Genomic DNA, 18304 nt, shown 5'->3' with positions numbered 1-18304 from the left:
TTTAAGAACATATCAAAAGATGATCTACCATGATCAAGTAGTATGTTGCCTAATTTTATGACAACTTAATTCAGGCTAGAGTCACCTGAGAGGAGGGAACCCCAATTGAGAGAATGCCTCCATAAGATTGGGCTACAGACAAGCCTGTAAAGCATTTTCTAAATTAGTGATTGATGGGAGAGACCCAGCCTATTGTGGGTGAGGCCTCTCCTGGGCTGGTGGTCCTGGGTTCTATAAGAAAATGAGCTAAGCAAACCATGGGGAGCAAACTAGTAAGCAGCACCCCTCCATGGCCCCTGCATCAGCTCCTGCCTCCAGGTTCCTACCCTGTCTAAGTTCCTGCCCTGATTTTATTCAGTGATGGACTATGGATGTGGAAACATAAGCCAAATGCAACCTTTTCTCCCCAAATTGCTTTTGGTCATGGTATTTTATCATAGCAATAATAACCCAAACTAGGACAAGTAGGATTCATCCCAGAGATGTAGGGATGGTTCAACATACATAAGTTATTAAATGTATCCCACCATAAAAACCACATGACCATATTATTAGATGCAGAAGAAGCCTATGATAAAACCCAACATTCCTTCATGATAAAAGTCTTGGAGAGCCAGGCAGTGGTGGCTCACGCCTTTAATCCCAGCACTTGGGAGGCAGAGGCAGGCGGATCTCTGTGAGTTCGAGGCCAGCCTGGTCTCCAAAGCGAGTTCCAGGAAAGGAGCAAAGCTACACAAAGAAACCCTGTCTCAAAAAAAAAAAAAAAAAAAAAAAGTCTTGGAGAGATTAGAAATATAAGGAACATATTTCAATATAATAAAGGCAGTTTACAGCAAGCTTACAGTCAACATCAACCTAAATGGAGAGAAACTCAAAGCATTTCCACTAAAATCAGGAACACGTTTGTCCATTCTCTCCATACCCATTCAACACAGCGCTGCTGTGAGGACCAGCCTCCAGCAGCTCTGGAATTGAGGAGGAGCCACGGAATCGGCGGACTAGTTACTCAGTTGGACTTTTCTCAGAGGGTATAAAACTTAACTCTCTGGGGCCAGCAAAAAAAGGGACACACACACACACACACACACACACACACACACACACACACACACACCTTTACAGTCTATCATCTCTCTCTCACCTCCTTTATTTCTTTTCTTACCTCTATCCAGATGTATCCCTTCTGTGTATTCTTAATTTTTTTCCTTACAGCTTATATATCTCAGCAAAATCTTTCAAGCAGTACAAAAATTACAATGTGGTTACATTCTACTCTTTAAGTGAATGATTTGAATACAAGTAAAAAACAGCATATTTTCAAAAAAACAAATTATCCCCAAGAACACACATAAATTCATGTACAAACAACTTGTTATAGATTAACAAAGTGTAAGCAAGTAAGGTGTTTTTCTCAGCCAGTTCTTTTACTGGCAGGCTACATTTTGCAATTATATTGCAATTTTATTATTTATCTCAAAAGACAATCTTATAAAAAAATCTTAAAAGAATCACAAATCTAAACTTTTATATATGAAAAACAGTCAGCTCTACTTTAAATCCTCAGGGTGTATACCCCCTCATCAACAGTTTTTTATATCAGGAAGCTGAAGGCAGAAATGGGCACAAGGAATTAATCATCACCCTTAATCACCAACCCATGCTAGCAAGAAAGGTGCATCAGTCAGCAATAGCCAGGCTATCACTGTTTTTATTCCCTGATCTCAATGAGTCCGTTACTCGACTATTAAAAGTGTGCTTTTTTAGAACCTTAAATTGTTCCCCAAGACTTTCTACCTCAAAACCATTAACAAAAAAAATCTTAACCTAACCTTAAGTCATTATTTAAAGCTTTGTTTTAGCTATGATGCTCATCAAAACCTGTGAACACATCTCCCAACATTAAGATTGAAAGAACTTGAGCTAGCCTAACTTCTGGGACACAGTTGTTTTCCCTAATCATTAACCCAAGCCACAGACTATACAGCTACTTAAGAGAAACTCATAAGTCCTAGGTGCCTGACACTTTCTTGTTCTTATTTTCTATCCTCTGCAGCCCCTGCTTTACCAGGGGCAGTGGCAACACTATATCCTGCCTTTACCTATATTGTTTCCCACTAAACTAACTTCTATCATAATCCCTTATATATCTATTTAAAACCCTTACTCATCAAAATTTTATTTAAGCTAGCACTATTATTGCATAAAATCATTACTTCAACTAAACAGTACAGCTTAAGAGGAAATCATCTTCATAATAATCCACAAGTAAAAATGCCCAGTAGAACAGGATATTTCCATGAAATAATCACACTACATTAAAGGCAGTGGGGATCCCCACCCCACCCATTCACACCATGCCAGATACCAGAGAAAAACGGCAGCAGCTAACATGTAAAGGCACAGTAGGAGCGAGAGACATTCTGGAGCTGAAGCCCTCAGGGCCTTGCCTATTCGAGATTTGCCCATCAGTGCCTTGCATTATGGTGACATGAATTCCTGAAGCTCAGTTACCACCTGCTGCTCCTCTGCCATGGTCACCAGCAATAAAGTACTTGAAGTTTTATCTAGAGCAGTAAAGCAAGTGAAGGAGACAAATGTGGATACAAATCAGAAAGGAAGATGTCAAAGCATCTTTATTTGTAGATGATATGACTATATACATAAAGAACCCTAAGAACTCCACCAGGAAACCCCCACAGCTGATAAATATTTTCAGCACAGTAGCAAGATATAAAAACAAAACCTACAGAAACCAGTAGCCTTCCTATATACAAATGACAACTGGACTGAGAAAGAAATCAGGGAAACAGCACCTTTCACAATAGCTTCCAAAAATACATCTTGCCGGGTGGTGGTGGCGCACGCCTTTAATCCCAGCACTCAGGAGGCAGAGCCAGGTGGATCTCTGTGAGTTCGAGGCCAGCCTGGGCTACCAAGTGAGTTCCAGGAAAAGGCGCAAAGCTACACAGAGAAACCCTGTCTCGAAAAACCAAAAAAAAAAAAAAAAATACATCTTAGGGTAACTCTAACCAAGCAAGTGAAAGACTTATATAAGAAAAAAATATTAAGACATTGAAGAAAGAAATTGAAAAGATATCAGAGGATGGAAGTATTTTCCATGCTCATGGACCAGTAGGATAGATATGATGAAAACAGACCTACCAAAAGCAATCTACAGATTCAAATGCAATCCCCATCAAAATTCCAACACAATTCCTCACAGAACTTGAAAAGACAATTTTCAGCATCATACGGAAACACACACACACACACACACACACACACACACACACACACACACACACAAAACCCGAATAATAAAAGAACTGCTGGATGTACCACCATTCCCAATCTCAAACTGTACTACAACACTGTAGTAATAAAACCAGCATGGAATTGGCACAAAAGCAGACATGTTGATCAATGGAATAAAATTAAAGACCTATAAATAAATATGCAGACCTATGGACATCTGATTTTTTATAAAGAATCCATAAATACTCACTGAAACAAAAACAGACAGCATCTTTAACAAGTTGTGCTGGTCAAACTGTATGGCTGCATGCAGGAGAATGTAAATAGATCCATGTTTATCACTCTACACAAAATTCAAGTCCAAATGGATCAAAGACCTCAACCAGAAGGCCAGATACAGTGAATCTGATAGAAAAAAAAAAAGTGGGGAATAATATTGAACTCACTGGCACAGGAAACAACTTTCTGAACAGGACACCATTAGCACCACCACTAAGAACAACAACAACAAAAAATAATAAATGGGACTTCATGAAGCTGAAAAGCTTCAGTATGGCAAAGGACAAAATTATTCAGACAACGTGGCAGACTGCAGAATGGGAAAAGATTTTTTTATGAGCTACACATTCAATAGAGCTCATATCCAAAATATATAAAGAACTAAAAAAAACTAACATCAAGAAAATAACCCAAATAAAAATGAGTACAGATTTAAACAGAGAATTATCAAAAGATGAAGCACAAACGGCTGAGAAAACACTTAATGTTCAACATCTCTAGTCATCAAGGAAATGAAAATCAATACTACTTTCAGATTTTATCTTACATCAGTCAAAATGGCCAAGATCAATAAAACAAATGACAGCTTATTCTGGTGAGGATGTGGGATAAGGGGACTGCACCCGATGCTGGTGGAAGTACAAACTTGTACAGTCACGATGGAAATGAGTGTGGCAGTTTCTCAGGAAGCTGGGACCCAATCTACCTAAAGATCTATCTATACCACTTTTGGGCATGTATTGAAAGGTGCTCCATCCTACTGCAGGGACACTTGCTCAATCATGCTCATTGTTGCTCTATTCATAATAGCCAGAAATTGGAAACAGCCTAGATATCTATAAATAGATGATTTGATAAAGAAAATATGATGCATTTACACATTGGACTATTATCCAACTCTTTAAAAAAATGAAATTTGCAGGTAAATGGATAGAGCTAAAAAAATCATCCTCAGTGAGGTAACCCAGACTCCAAAAGATAAATATGATATGTATCCTCTTATATGTAGATGTTAGCTGTTAATTCTTTGAAAAGCAGACTACAATCTATATAAGCACAGTGGTTTTATATATAGTAAGGGACTAGGGGGAAGAGAAGGATCTCCCTAGGAAGATGAAATAGAATAGATAGTTATGGATGGAGAGGGTAGGGGAAGACTGGATTGGGAGGGTCAAAGAGGGAGGGGGGAAGAAGGGGTAAGGGAGGGAACATGGGGAGGGACAGATAAAACTAAGAACCATTAGAGGGGTCATATGTAAACCTGCTACTGTAGAAGCTTCTTAAAATATATACATATGTTGTGGAACAATCTTTGTACACTGTAAATATGTATTTCTCTCATAGGTTAATAAAGAGATGACTGGCCGATAGATGACTGGGCAGGAAGAGATTGTGGGAGAACCAGACTAAGAAGACACTGAGAAGAAGAAGGGCAGAGTCTGAGGAGTCACCAGCCAGACTCAGAAGAAGCAGCATGAAAAGTACATAAATGATGTAAACGAGCCCTGGGACAGCACATAGATGAATAGAAATGTGTTAAGTTATAAGAGCTAGCCAAAAACAAGCCTAAGTTATTGGCCTAACTTTTATAATTAATAAGAAATCTCCTTGTGGTTATTTGGGAGCCAGCAGTCTAGACAAAAAACTCTTCCTACACATGTACATGAAAGAAGTCTAAATGGAATCACCAATAACAGGGAGACAAAGCCCCAACTAGACATCTCTCACCACCAAATGAAATCTCCAGTGTTGGGAATGGTTTACATCTAGTTGGGTTCTTCAACAAAGTGGCCCCACAAAATCCCCCAAGCAACCTAGGCTATTGTCAGCATTATTGGTTTCTCTCTACAAACTGATCATAGGGCCCTACTGCTAAAGATAACCCCTAGATAAGTCACTGAACACACAGAAGTCAAAGCTAGTGCCTACCTAAAATCTTTACTCCTACTAACTAGCGTTAATGGTACTAGAAGGTACTCTGCATGCTACCAGAGGAAAAAAGGTAATCATCAACCCACATACAAACGCTTGGATCTACAATAGTGATCTATCTGCATGATATGCTGATGTACTAGAGTCACAAAAGTTGTAGAAGTAACCAATCACTATCTGATTGGATTTAAAGCCCAGTTCATGAAATGGAACCCAGACCCAACACTGTTTAAGTTCCCACAAACCTGAGACTTGATAGGCCAGAGACCTACAGGATAAACCAAATATTACTGTTCTGCTTATGGAATATAACAATAAAATGACTGCTAATGACATTCGGCCATACTCATAGATCAGTGTTTTGTTCAGCCATCATCAGAGAAGCTTCTTCTTGCAGCAGATGGGAACAAATACAGAGGTCCACAACTGGACAATGTGCAGAGAGTGAGAGACATTACTCAGTCGTAAATGGGATGTCTCCATTAAACTTGTCCCCCAGGGTTCAGGGAACTGTGTGGAAGAGGAGGCAGAAAGTATGTAAGAACCAGTAGAGATAGACACACCAAGGAAATAAGGCCTTCCAGACACCACGGACTGCTGCACGTATTAAACTCACAGATACTGAGGCTGTATGCACAGGGCTGCACAGGTCTCAAGCAGATGAGATCTCAGTACTGAGAGGGAAAGTGGACACAGGCACCCATCCCCAACCTGGAAGCTATCTCCAATTGAAAACACTCACAAAGGAAAAATTAGTTTTCTCCAATGGAGTCTCTGGATATACAAATCACACTTAGGGGCAGGCCCCATGTCAGGCAGTATATGGCCAATACAAAATGAGCTCAGTTACATTTTGAAGATTTTTTCTGTGGTCTCATAACCTTTTGTCTAAGCTTTCTTTTTTTAACCTTACAGGTCTTTTGCTTATATATTATGGTTCAAAAAAGGTGGGAAGGGGGGGGAGTACAACACACAGCCAGCCCCCAGTATCCAGGCCATTCTCACCTGTGGATTCAATTAAACCGAAGACATTTGAAAACAAACTATGCCCGCACTGAACATGTACTGCTCTTTCTTATCAGTGTTCCCCAGACAATTGGGAAACTATTGTTTACATGGAATTTCACACTGTATTTGGCACTAAAAGTCATCTAGGGCAACCTCCTTGTATCTATAGGAGGTTGTGCGTACATCATGTGCAAATACTAACCACACAATTTTATAGAAAGGACTAGGACATCATCAGCTTCAGCAGCTGCAGGAGGCCTGGAATCAATGTCCCGCAGAGAGCAGAGGACTGCTTTATCCAAACACACAAACACACACACACACACACACACACACACACACACATGCTCAAGCAAGTGAGCACACACATGCATACAGGAAAAATGATTTATTTGTAAGAAGGGTAGAAGAAATAGTTTGTTTAGATTCATTCCTGCTACGTCTGTATGAATAAACTCTGGCAGGAACAAGGAAGTAAGAAAAGCAATTGCCTCTGAAAGATGAAAAGAGAGAGAGGACAGCAGCAGAATAAAGAATAAAGAGCTCCCCATGAATATCTCTCTAGTGTCCTGATTTGGGAACCATGCGTAGTTATCGCTTATTCAAAACTAGGAGAAAGGCTCTGAGAGACAGTGTCTGGAAGGCTGCTGGTGAACGGGGAACATGAGGACAAGCTGGCCAGTGACAGAGAAACAGGGCTCTTGCCTTCTGCAAGACCCCAGGGAGGTTGCACAGGGAGTCCCTTTGTTCCTCTTCCACCAGCAGGGCACTTACTCATTGGCAGGCTCATAGCAGGATGAGGCTGTGAGAGACGATAATGCAAACTACAGAGGCTGCTCCTGTACTCACAGGGGTTTACATTCCAGTGGGACCACAGAAAAACTCCCATCTCAGGCCTCTTCCCATTGTCAGTGTTTCCTGAAGCCAACAGTTCTATGGGGACTTTGGGATGGGTTTGTGAACACCATCTGTGACGGAGTAGTCTAAGGACAGGCATCTGTCCCAAGACAAGAGCAGTCTGAGCTAAATGCTCCTTTGCAAGTCACATCAGCCAATGTGTGAGCATCTGCTATCCACCAGACACCACTGTCAGCATTCTGTGGAGGCTCAGAGGATGATGGGATGCAGGCACGGACAAGAGAAGGGCTTACTAAGAGCTTGCCGGCGAATCTAGAAAACACTTTGGTGTCTTCACAAACCCCAGAAAACTCAACCTGGTATTGTTTCTATCCTTGCTTTTCTGATGAGGAAAGACAGGCAGAGAGGTTAATTATCTGTGTGAGGACACTCAGCTGCACTGTGACCTTCTGATTTCAAAGTCCTGTGAGTTGTTCCTGCACCTCAGGCCCTTTGCACTTGCTGTACCCTCCACCTCTGGCTCTTTCCTAAGATATCCATAAGTCGCTGCATTCACTCAGGTCTCTACCTTTCTCGTGGTGTCTCAGGGAAGCCGTGGCAGCTGTGCCTGTGGAGAACACAATCCTCACTCTGCTCCCCTCTGCTCCTCCGTTTCTTCACGACACTGATCACCATGGATGCCATTAACAAGTAAAAAACAAATCTTCAGTTCTTGCATACTGTCTGTCTTGATGTCAGTGTGGAGTCACAAGGCCACCTGGCTCTGGTTGCTGCAGTGTCCCCCAGACTAATAACAGGGAACTTGATGAAGGAATGGCTGTACCTTCAAAGAGACTCCGGTTCTGTGGGAGTCCTACAGAGACACAGCATCCACATGGGACAAGAGCTTCAAGGACCGACACATGAGGAAGCCATTCAGCTTCCCCGGGTCATCAGGATAAAGGACCATGGGTCTCTCCTTGAGGGACTCAGGTAGGGGTAGCTGCAGGTACAGACCAAAGGGTAACAGGAAGAGGGAGTCTCATTTGAGAAAATGCCTCTGCCAGACTGGTCCATGGGTAAGACTGTGGGGGTACTTTCTTCTCTTTTAAAAAATTATTTCTTTTTGAGATTATAATATAATTATATATAAAATTATAATATAATTATATCTCCTTTCCCTTTCCTCCTTCCAAACCCTCCCAAATACTTCTCTTTTGTTCTCTTTCAGATTCACAGTCTCTTTTTATTAACTGTTATTATAGACATACACAAGTATGTGTGTACATAGATATTCCTAAACACAACCTGCTCAGTCTGTATAATGTTACCTGTATGTATGTTTTCAGAGCTGACCATTTAGTATTGGATAGCCATTTGGTGTGCTCTTCCCTGGGGAAGACGATCTCTCCCACTCTCAGCATTTCTTAATTGCCTGCAGTTCTTTGTGTGGGGATGAGGCCGTGTGAGCTTTCTCCCATCTGTGTTAGCCTGTCTGCTGTTGTCCTTGTTCAGCTTGTGTTTAGGCAGTCATTGGTGAGACTTTACAGATGTCGCTTCTGACACTCCTAGTAGACATAATATCACAGCAAATTCCCTGTTTCTCTGGCTCTTATAATCTTTCCACCCCCTCCTCCATAATAATCCCTGAACTGTAGGTACAGGAGTTGTGGTGTAGATGTATCAGTTAGGACTGGGCTCCACAAATCTGTAGTTTGATTGGTTGTGGTTTTCTGTAATGGTCTCCTATTACAAAGAGATCTTTCTTTGATGAGGGTGAGGACTACACTTATCTGTGGGTATAAGGATAGATATTTAGAATGTAGTCAAGAATTATGCTGGTTTAATAAAGTGTAGTAAAGTATAGTTTTTTTCTTCTAAGATCTATCACTTCCCTGGGTAGCTGGCTAGGTTTCCAGCACCGGGCATGATTTCCCTCTGTTGAATGGGTCTTAAGTACAACTAAGAGCTGTTGGTTACCACCAAGTTCTGCATACCACTACTGTACCCTGAGGGTAATTGTGCCATGCTGGTTGTTATTGTGGTTTGTAGGCATCATAGCTGGGTAGGATTGCTGCTTACTTCCCTCTGGAAGCTTGCATAACACCATGCCTTATGGTACCACAAAATTTAGTCCCCAGGGAGGCTTTCAGGTCAGTTCCAGCTCAGAGCTCTCTGTACCCTGTGTCCAAAGTGGATAGCGTCTTCAGCAATAAGGAGTACCTTCTACCTCTGAGAGGCAACCAAGTGCAATAGCAATAGTCAATGTTTTCGAGTCTCTTGGACAACCCTGAACAACTTGACAAAGGGCTTCTCGTGCCTAGTAGTGTTTTTGTTGTAGTTGTTGTTAGTCTATGGCTCTTGGGTGGTACATTGTGAGCCCAGATGGAAAATTTCATTTAAACTATTTATGTATATTTAATCACAGACTTACATATATTATGTATTTTTAGGTAGATAGTTAGTACTATAATTCCTTATGGATTTTTTTGATACCTTTATTTTATGGTTCTTTCTCCTTCTGTATTTATCTCCCTCCTTCTCCCTAATTAGAACCTTCCATTTTTTCCACTTTCCTGATCAGATCACTTGTACCCTGCTATTCCACTCTCTGTTGTCCCCCAGCCTGACCCTGCAATGGTCCCTTTTATTTTCCTGGTTCCTACAGTTACTCCAGGCTATGTAATAACATCTGAGGATTTGGGATCAGGAGCCTCAGATGACAGAAAACATGCAATGCTTGTCTTTCTGGGTCTGGGTTACATCACTCAATATGATCTTTTCTAGTTCCATCCATTTACCAGCCAAGTTCATGATGTCATTTTTCTTTACCACTGAATAGTGTTTTATAGTGTATCTACACTACACTTTCATTATCCACTCATCAGTTGTATTGATCATAGGACATTTAGGATGTTTCCATTTCCCAGCTCTCATGAATAGAACAGCAATGAACATGTCTGAGCAAGTATCTGTGATGTACAACGTCCAGTCCTTTTGGCATATGCCAAGGCATGGTATACCTGGGTCATATAGTAGGTTTATTTTTACCTTTGTGAAGATTCTCCACACTGATTTCCAGAGTGACTGGATGAGTTGGCCGTCCCACCAGGAGTAAATGAAGGCTCCCTATCCCCACATTTGTTGACCTTTGCTGTTCTTACTGGAGTAAGATGAAATCTCAAAGTTGTTTTGATTTGTATTTCCTTAATTGCTAGGGATGCTGAACATTTTTTGAGATATTTCTTAGTCATTGTTGGCTAATGGTTAATGTGGGAGAACCCAGTCCACTGGTACCACCCCAGGGTAGGTAGTCCTAGGGTGTATAAGAAAGCAGGCAAGAGGAGCCATAGAGAGCAAGTCAGCAAGCAGCATTCCTCCATGGTCTCTGCTTCAGTTCCTGCCTCCAGGTTCCTGCCTTGAGTTTCTGATCTCAACTTCCCTCAATAATGGACTACGGTGATAAGCCACATAAACCTTCTCCTCCTCAAGTTGCTTTTGGTCATGGTGTTTATTGCAGCAACAGAAAGCAAACAAGGACACTGTCATTGCTAGGAACTTGCTATAAGTCAGAATTTCTGGCATGTTCTCATTGACTCTCCTGAATAAATTTCCTCCATGACATATTCACTCATGCTAATGAAGCCATGGAGATGTCTGCTCACTTTGAAGACACCGAAAGTCACACAGACAACAATACTAAATCAAGTTTCAAAGCCTGGATATCCAGGCCCCAAAGTCAGCAGCTCTCTAACATATTTGGTGGAAAGGTCCCAAGTGGGGCTGATCCCACTAGAATTTACTGGAAGCTGCCATAAAATTTAGATTCCTAGTCTCCATCTCTGGCAATACCCACTCCATGAATCTGGAAGGAGCCTTCAAAATCTGTCTTCTAAATCTTTCCAGAAGATTGTAGTGAGCATCCAGGGGTGGAGGCACTCACCGTCTTTGCCTCACTGAGAGAGACCAGGCAGGGCCCACTGGGAAGCAGGGAAGTGGGGAGACAGTATTTTGTTTACACACAGCAGAGGTTGTGAAAGTCTGCATGATGACAGAGTGAGATGGAGAGTACCCTGAATGAGAGAGTCTGAGACGCCATTGGGGGAACTGAAGGATGCAGGCAATGGCCACACTTCTGGACAGTGTGCTTAACGTCAGCAACCCGCATCTCATAACCTCACCCTCTGAGGCACTAGGTACTTTAGCATAGAGAAATTCAGGATCAGCACCCACACACCTGGAAACAGAAGCTCCAGGGATAGTTTGGAAGAGGAACAGGCCTCTGCAGCCCACTAAGTCCCGGAGGCACCTCCAGTCCTGGCCCCTCACAGCAGACATCATTAACTGATGGCCCTCTTCTCAGCCAGAAGGCTGCAGAACCCCAAGGCTTGCTTATGCTCTCTGAGCAGCGGAGTTTGCCAAAACGGAAGGGAAGCCAGCATACCATGTAGGCCGTGTATCTGTCCCCCCAGGTGCTGACAGGAACTAAGGAAAAGCGAGGCGGCTTCCTATCTTAGCTTTTAGTAAGAGCCTGCCCATCATTTGAAGGGTTAGCTAAAACAGACACCCATGGGAACAATTCTGCAAGGCACATTTAAGGTAACTGAAACATATCACAAAGTCTGAAAGTGTCACTTCCCAATTTAACTCTGCAAACACATTTCCCAAGCCAAATGCATACCGCTTTTAAGGTGGTCCCATGGCTCCATGAGCAGAGAGGTGACATGGTAGAATTTGCTTCTACAGCAATGTCCTATGCATATTGCAGGCCTTCCCTGGGCAAGGAGTGAGGGGGGGGGGGGAAGTGGTGGATGGGGGAGCTATCCAGCACAGGAGAGAATTCTTCCACTGATCAACCTGTTTGGCAGGGGTGGAGGTCACTAAGGAATGTGGAGATAGAGAAAGGGATGCCCAGCTTCCCATGAAATCCAACAATTGAGAAAGCTAGCATTTTATTCTTTTCTTTAGCAACAAACTTGACCCACCTTAACAACACAGGGATAAGTCAACAGGTTTCTGTGGGTGATATGAGAAAAAGACCATCAGTTCCTAGGACTGGGCCTCCAGGATAGGCTCTGAAGCCCACGCCCTTCTAAAGGGGCCTGTGGATCCAGGAGCTATGCCTAGCCAGTGGAAAAGAGATGAGTTCCATCACTCTGCCCACTGTCATGCCTTATCATTTTTCACAGAAAAAACTTCACAGGTGGGAGCAGGTTATTGGTGCCGTGGGGTGACTTCCTGGTCCCAACCTCACCTCCAGCTACCATGCGAAGGCTTTGCCTTGCTAACAAAATGTTATCTTAAAATTTACTGCTTGGCCAATGGCACCATGGCAACCCAAAGACAAGGCCTGTGGGGCCCCGAAGCAGGGAGCCAGGTAACTGTGTAAATAAGCAAGACCTAAGGGGTTTGACAAATGGCACACATGCTACTTTTATGACTCACAGGCTGGAACAGGATCAAAGAATAACTACTGCCGTATTCCTGTCAGGTGGTTGGGCTGCGGCAGTTCTACAGGGGTCGAGATTCCAAGCTCCTACTTAGAAAAAGAGGCGCAAGTCCCGAGTGCCTGACCCCCCACTGGTGCAAAGCTCCTGGGAGAGCTGTCAGCCCCAGCATCTACTGCCTGGCCTGCTTTTGGTCTCTTACCAAGGAAAACCTCAGAATAGTCTCCTGATGATTGGCATCTGAACCTGTCAGCTCCCGGCCCACATTTCACCCAGTTCTGGCTTACCATTCAAATGTGGTTTCCTTATTATTTTAAGTGAATTCAAAAGTGGTTATTCTTCTAGGCCCTTAGCTCCAACACTTTCTCTAGGACTTTGCCCATGGTTTGGGGGTTGGTCTTAACAGCTGAGCTACAGAAGTATGATGTTGAGAGCTAAGATTATCCCATGGACATAGCAAAGTAAGTGATAGTGTTTGTCTTTAAGAAAACAGAAAGTCGTCTAATCCCACAGGGAAGTGGTAAGAGCAGAGATTTTAGGGCCATCATGTGACACTGGGGTTCCATGAGTCAAGTCTTGGTCTTAGGCATCCTTATGGCCCCACAGCTCCCAGTACACTCTCTGACTTAAGAGAGAGCCTTAATATGCACTGATTAAGTGAATGAGTAAATGAAGGAACACTATACCTACACCACCGGAGAAGACAATTTCTAAAGACCCTTACTGGAAAGTGTCCCAGCCTGGTGTTTGTGGTTATCTCCCCAATACCTGTTCATGTCTCTCCCCTCCGCCAGATTTTCTTATCATGATTTTTATAGGATTGATTCAGAAGTGGATGCTGATCAGCTTAGGAAAGTTAGCAGTTACCAACACCTTGACCACAGAGATGAAGTCAGGCATAGGAAAGTGAGGTCAGTGAAGGCTGAAATTGAATTCTGATGCTTTGCTTGAAGGGTTAATAAATGGATGGTCTCTTTGCCTGTTGTTTCCCCAAAATAGTGCCAATACCCTTGGTGGTGTAGGGTCTGTCTGGGAATGACATAGGAAGAACGCGTTACAATGCAGCCACAGAAGAGTGTGACCGAAAAGGGAGACAGGGGGTGGAAAGGGTCACACCCAAAGCCAGGGCCTCCAGTCTTTTTAAAGTCAGTCTATGTGACTGACTGGAACAATCTGTTAATTTGCAACCAAGAACATCACAATTAGCAATAAGACAAAAACAATTTTTTTAAAGTCAATCTGCAGGAGTAGACTAAGTTTTTGTTAGGAATGGCATCACAACTGGGTTCCATGCTTCTTAACAACATCAAATAAGTGAAAGTAATGGTAAACAATGGCCACTGAAAGCAAAGATCTTTTTTTTTCATGTTACAGGTTTGTCTTATTTCTCACTAGCCTACAAGTTGGAGGTGGGTGTAGGCCACATTATCTTCATTGTTGAGTTTTAGTATTTATCACTAGAAATACCAGAAGGGATGATGGTTGCTTTCGTGATGAGAAGGCTGGGAGTCTGATGGAGCAGTGTTGCCTGATAACAACAAAGCAGGAGGTGGTCCACAAGGGCGCCAACGCCCCCCACAAAGAATTCCCTGACCCACAATCACCAAGAACCTCTCTAGTGATGTTCTGTAGGGCTTTGATCAACGTGGCTTTGGTGTCCTGTGTGACATGTACCCTTCATTTTTGTAAGTTCATTCACTCTGAATAACGAGTGTCTATTAGTCTGATAAAATAAAGAACTTTGTATATGCCACTAAATTTGTATTAAATAGCCCAAACTATGCCTTCTTCAAGTCAGATTTTACGATTCTAGATCCAAAAGTAAAATTTCAGCCTAATAATCTAGGGCAAAATTGATTTTGTGGACATGTAATTAGCAATGCTCTTCCTAGCTTTCTTAGGATATAAAAGTGCTTTTAAGAAATAAATTGGGTGACCTAAGCTTACTTTGAAAAAAAGGAGATGAATTTGAGCCAATATCATGTATTTTAGAAAAGCTCCCAGTAGTGGCCTTTGTCCAACAAATATTTATTGGATTGTTAATGTGAGGAAGGCAGTGTGAGATGCCCAGTAACTCAAGGAACACCCCACATCTCTTCCCAAGGATATTTTGTTGATTTACTGTCAGAGTACTTCACACTCCATTAGGAAACAAACAAACAAAAACATCCAATTACTAAGTCATTAGCACTGCCTTTTAAAATCGAAGCTGGGAAAGCAGAGCCCTAGACTGGAAGGGCCCTTAGAGACCCACACAGCCCCTAACTTCACAGATGGAAGAACAGACTCCCGTAATAAAGAATGAGGTGGCCCTGCACGTATGTGCCTGCATGGAAAGATGAGGGCCGTATATCTGTGAGGAGAAGGAAGCTGAAGAGTGCCAAGGGCAATGAGACCCATTAGACAAAACAGAGTGACAAAGACCTCAGTACCCAGCACGCTTTTAAAATTTTAAACATGGCGGCGTATGTCTTACAAGATAACAGAAAGACAGAAAGCACACATGGCGAAGGGGGGGTGGACTGCACTGTGAGGCAGGGGCTGGTTTATGTATTATGGGAAATTCTTACTCTCAGATTAACATATGGTTCATGTGCATGGTGTGTGCGCACATGTGTGTGCATATATAGAGACCAGAGGTCGGTTATCAGTTTCTTCACTGATCACTCTACAGCTTATTTTTTGAGACAGAGCTTCTTAAGTAAACCTGGAGCTCACTGATGAGGCTAGACTGGCTAGCCAGCAGGCCCTGGGAATCCCCCTGTCTCCACTCTGGTGCTAGGATTAGAGGCATGGGCAACCCTACTTTTACATGGGAGCTGGGTTCTCAATTCAGGTTCTCAAGCTTGAGAAACAAGCAGTGTGCTGGCTGGGCCATCTCCTAAGGCCCGCGAATGTTCAGTCTTATGCACCTCCATATTGTCAGAACAAATATGTGCATATGTGTGTATGTATAATGTCCATATACCCTCTAATCATTTTATGATAGGAATACATGCTGAGAAATGTTTGTTAGGCAATGTGTGGTTGTGTAAACATCAGAGTATACTTAACACAAACTAGATGGTACAGCCTGGCACACACATGTGCTATATGGCCCATGCTGATAGTATATGTTGTCATAGGCCCAGTCCATTTTTGGTGGAGGTCCCATTATCTGACACATGACTACAATGGTAAGCAGACAGACATATACATAGAAAATCTGAGACTTTAATTTTTGAGACAGAGTCTTACTATGTAGACCTTGCCGTTCTAGAACTCACTGTATAGACAAGACTGGCCTAGAACTCAAAGAGGTCCATTCGGCTTTACCTCCAAAGTGCTAAGATTACAGGGGTGCATCACTGTGCTCCGTTTGTGATTTTAAACAAGTAGAAAAGAAGTCTTGAATGCTTGCTTGCAGGCTCAGAGCTGGCTTGCCTCTGGGCCCCTGGACTTTACTTCTGAATGCCTCCCACTGCTTTTGGAGAAGCCGCCACCCTTTTTGAGCTGTGGTTTCCTTATAGACGAGGCAGAGATGACAGTATCTGTGCCCATCTGAGAGTCTGAGAGTCAGCAGCTCGGAGCCCAGGGCAGGTCCTCAGTGGACAGCAGCAGCAAGGACACTAAAGTAGTGACAGCAGCACTTAGGATTGCTACCGAGCAACGAGTCTGCAGGAACACCTGCCTGGGCCATGATGGGCTCCATCTTACCACAGTCCTTTCTTCTCCTCACAGAATTCTGGGAGAGACCCATGATGCCAAGGAGAGAGAAAGAGAGTCTGAGATAATGGCCATTGCCTGCTTTCATGACAGGAGCTGCTGGTCAGCCATGATCTATGCTTCTAAAGAGTCACCCTGAGTGACCAGACAGTCTTCACTGTGTGTTCATTTTTCAACAGTTCCTGTCAAATGCTATTACAGCCCTGGAGTGATGAGCAAAGGGCATAACTCACGGAAGTCAATACATTCGACCTTGCTGACCAAATGCCCCCCAAATGAAAATATGCCCCCAGACTGAAAGTCAGAAGGTCCCCTCCCCTCTGGAGCAGTCCTAACATGGATCACACAGGTCAGCGGTTGTTAGAGGTTCTGGTTGGGGACAAGTGCAGAGTTCACCCTCTCTGATAGGTATCTCTCTCATCAGTGAAAAGAAGAGCTTGGGATCTGGGGGGTTGCTTATGGGACTACCCATGTGCACTACACCCCAGCAAGGATCCTTCAAGAAGGCAGGTGGGTTAAAGACTTGCAGAGATTTTTGTCGTTGGTACTCACAGTATGATTTCCATATCGGAGGCTGGTATTCCTCAGCATCTAGAATGAAAAGAGAGATCACGTCAGACTGCATGTCAACCTGCCAGTCCATGTCTTCTCTAGAGGAAGGACAGCCTGTCAGCTGGACTCACATTCCAACCCCAGGGGCCTCTCCACTCATGAACAGAATAGTTCCAGACACAGAAGCAGAACGTGCATGGGTAACTGATGGGCCCAACAACAACAACAACTTTGGATCACTACTGTGATAGAATAAACAGCTTAACAGTTTTCAGGATCCCGTAAATTTAAAAAAAAAAAAAGAGAGAGAGAGAGATTTTAAAGTAATTAACTCAATTGTACTCTCTAGTGATCCTTTCAAAAATGTATTTACTCAACTTGGCATAATAAACACATAATTTATCTCACAGTTCCCAGGCAGATCTTTAGTCCATTTATTAAGACTTGAGGGCAGGATGCAAAGTGGCAAGCATGCAATATTAGATGTGGAAAGTTGCGCAGCCAAAGCCACTGTACTCCTGAACTCCCGGGTCTGACGGCAGAGGCCTTGATGGCGCGATGGGGATTGCATTAGCTCCCTGAATTAATGTCAGCGTGTGGCTTAGCACAGTTCCAGAAGCCTCACAGCAAATGCTAGTGTTGGATGAGAGAGTTACAGGAGAGGATCAAGTTGTGTTCTTCATCCCCCTCAGAAACAGGCAAGAGGAGGCCATGGCTGCTCCCTCAGCTCCTGGCCTGGGTGACAGCCCATTCCTCCCTTACAGTTTGTGTCCTGTGCACTCACAGCGGTGAGCCCAAGGAAGCCCACCCCAGCCTAGACAGCCAGGGGAGGAGAGTTTGTCCCAGGATACAGGAGGCTCAGAAGGAAGCCTGAGTTTTCTAATTTAGCGTCTTTAGGTAAACAAGGCCTGCTGTGTGCTCCCCACTCCCCCACCCCAGCTGCTCTGTCCTGCCCCTATCTGTTCTCTAAGGACTTTGCTGATTTTGGAGGGAATTAACATCTGAGAAAGTTTTTCTCCCTGAGAAACAAATGTGCTATTTATTGATCAATACCAACTCCAAAGTGATAAAAATCCCCCCCCCCCCGAATCCTACTCAGTTATGCTTGTTTAGATTAAAGTTTTATTTTACAATGACTATCTTGTTCCTTTGGCTCAACACCTCCTGGGCTCAAACGTCATTGTGTACCCTTTAGAAACAGGGGTGCATGAGAGTACAGTGCACTGACAGTTTGTATTGTGACCAGACAAGTGCTGGCATTAACTCTTTAAACATTTGTCATATTTATT

General features: G+C 43.2%; 1 protein-coding gene across 1 annotated transcript in view; it reads right to left on the bottom strand.

Annotated features, from left to right (window-relative positions):
- Positions 1–18304, bottom strand: part of LOC131906294 (beta-chimaerin-like) — a 193667-nt gene that overhangs the window by 37636 nt on the left and 137727 nt on the right. The window contains exon 2 of the mRNA XM_059257045.1: positions 17016–17054. Coding sequence (XP_059113028.1) covers positions 17016–17054 — 39 coding nt within the window. The remainder of the gene's footprint in view (positions 1–17015; positions 17055–18304) is intronic.

The sequence above is a fragment of the Peromyscus eremicus genome, chromosome 3, assembly GCF_949786415.1.
Source record: "Peromyscus eremicus chromosome 3, PerEre_H2_v1, whole genome shotgun sequence".
Taxonomy (NCBI): Eukaryota; Metazoa; Chordata; class Mammalia; order Rodentia; family Cricetidae; genus Peromyscus; species Peromyscus eremicus.
This window is presented reverse-complemented; position numbering and strand designations above follow the sequence as displayed.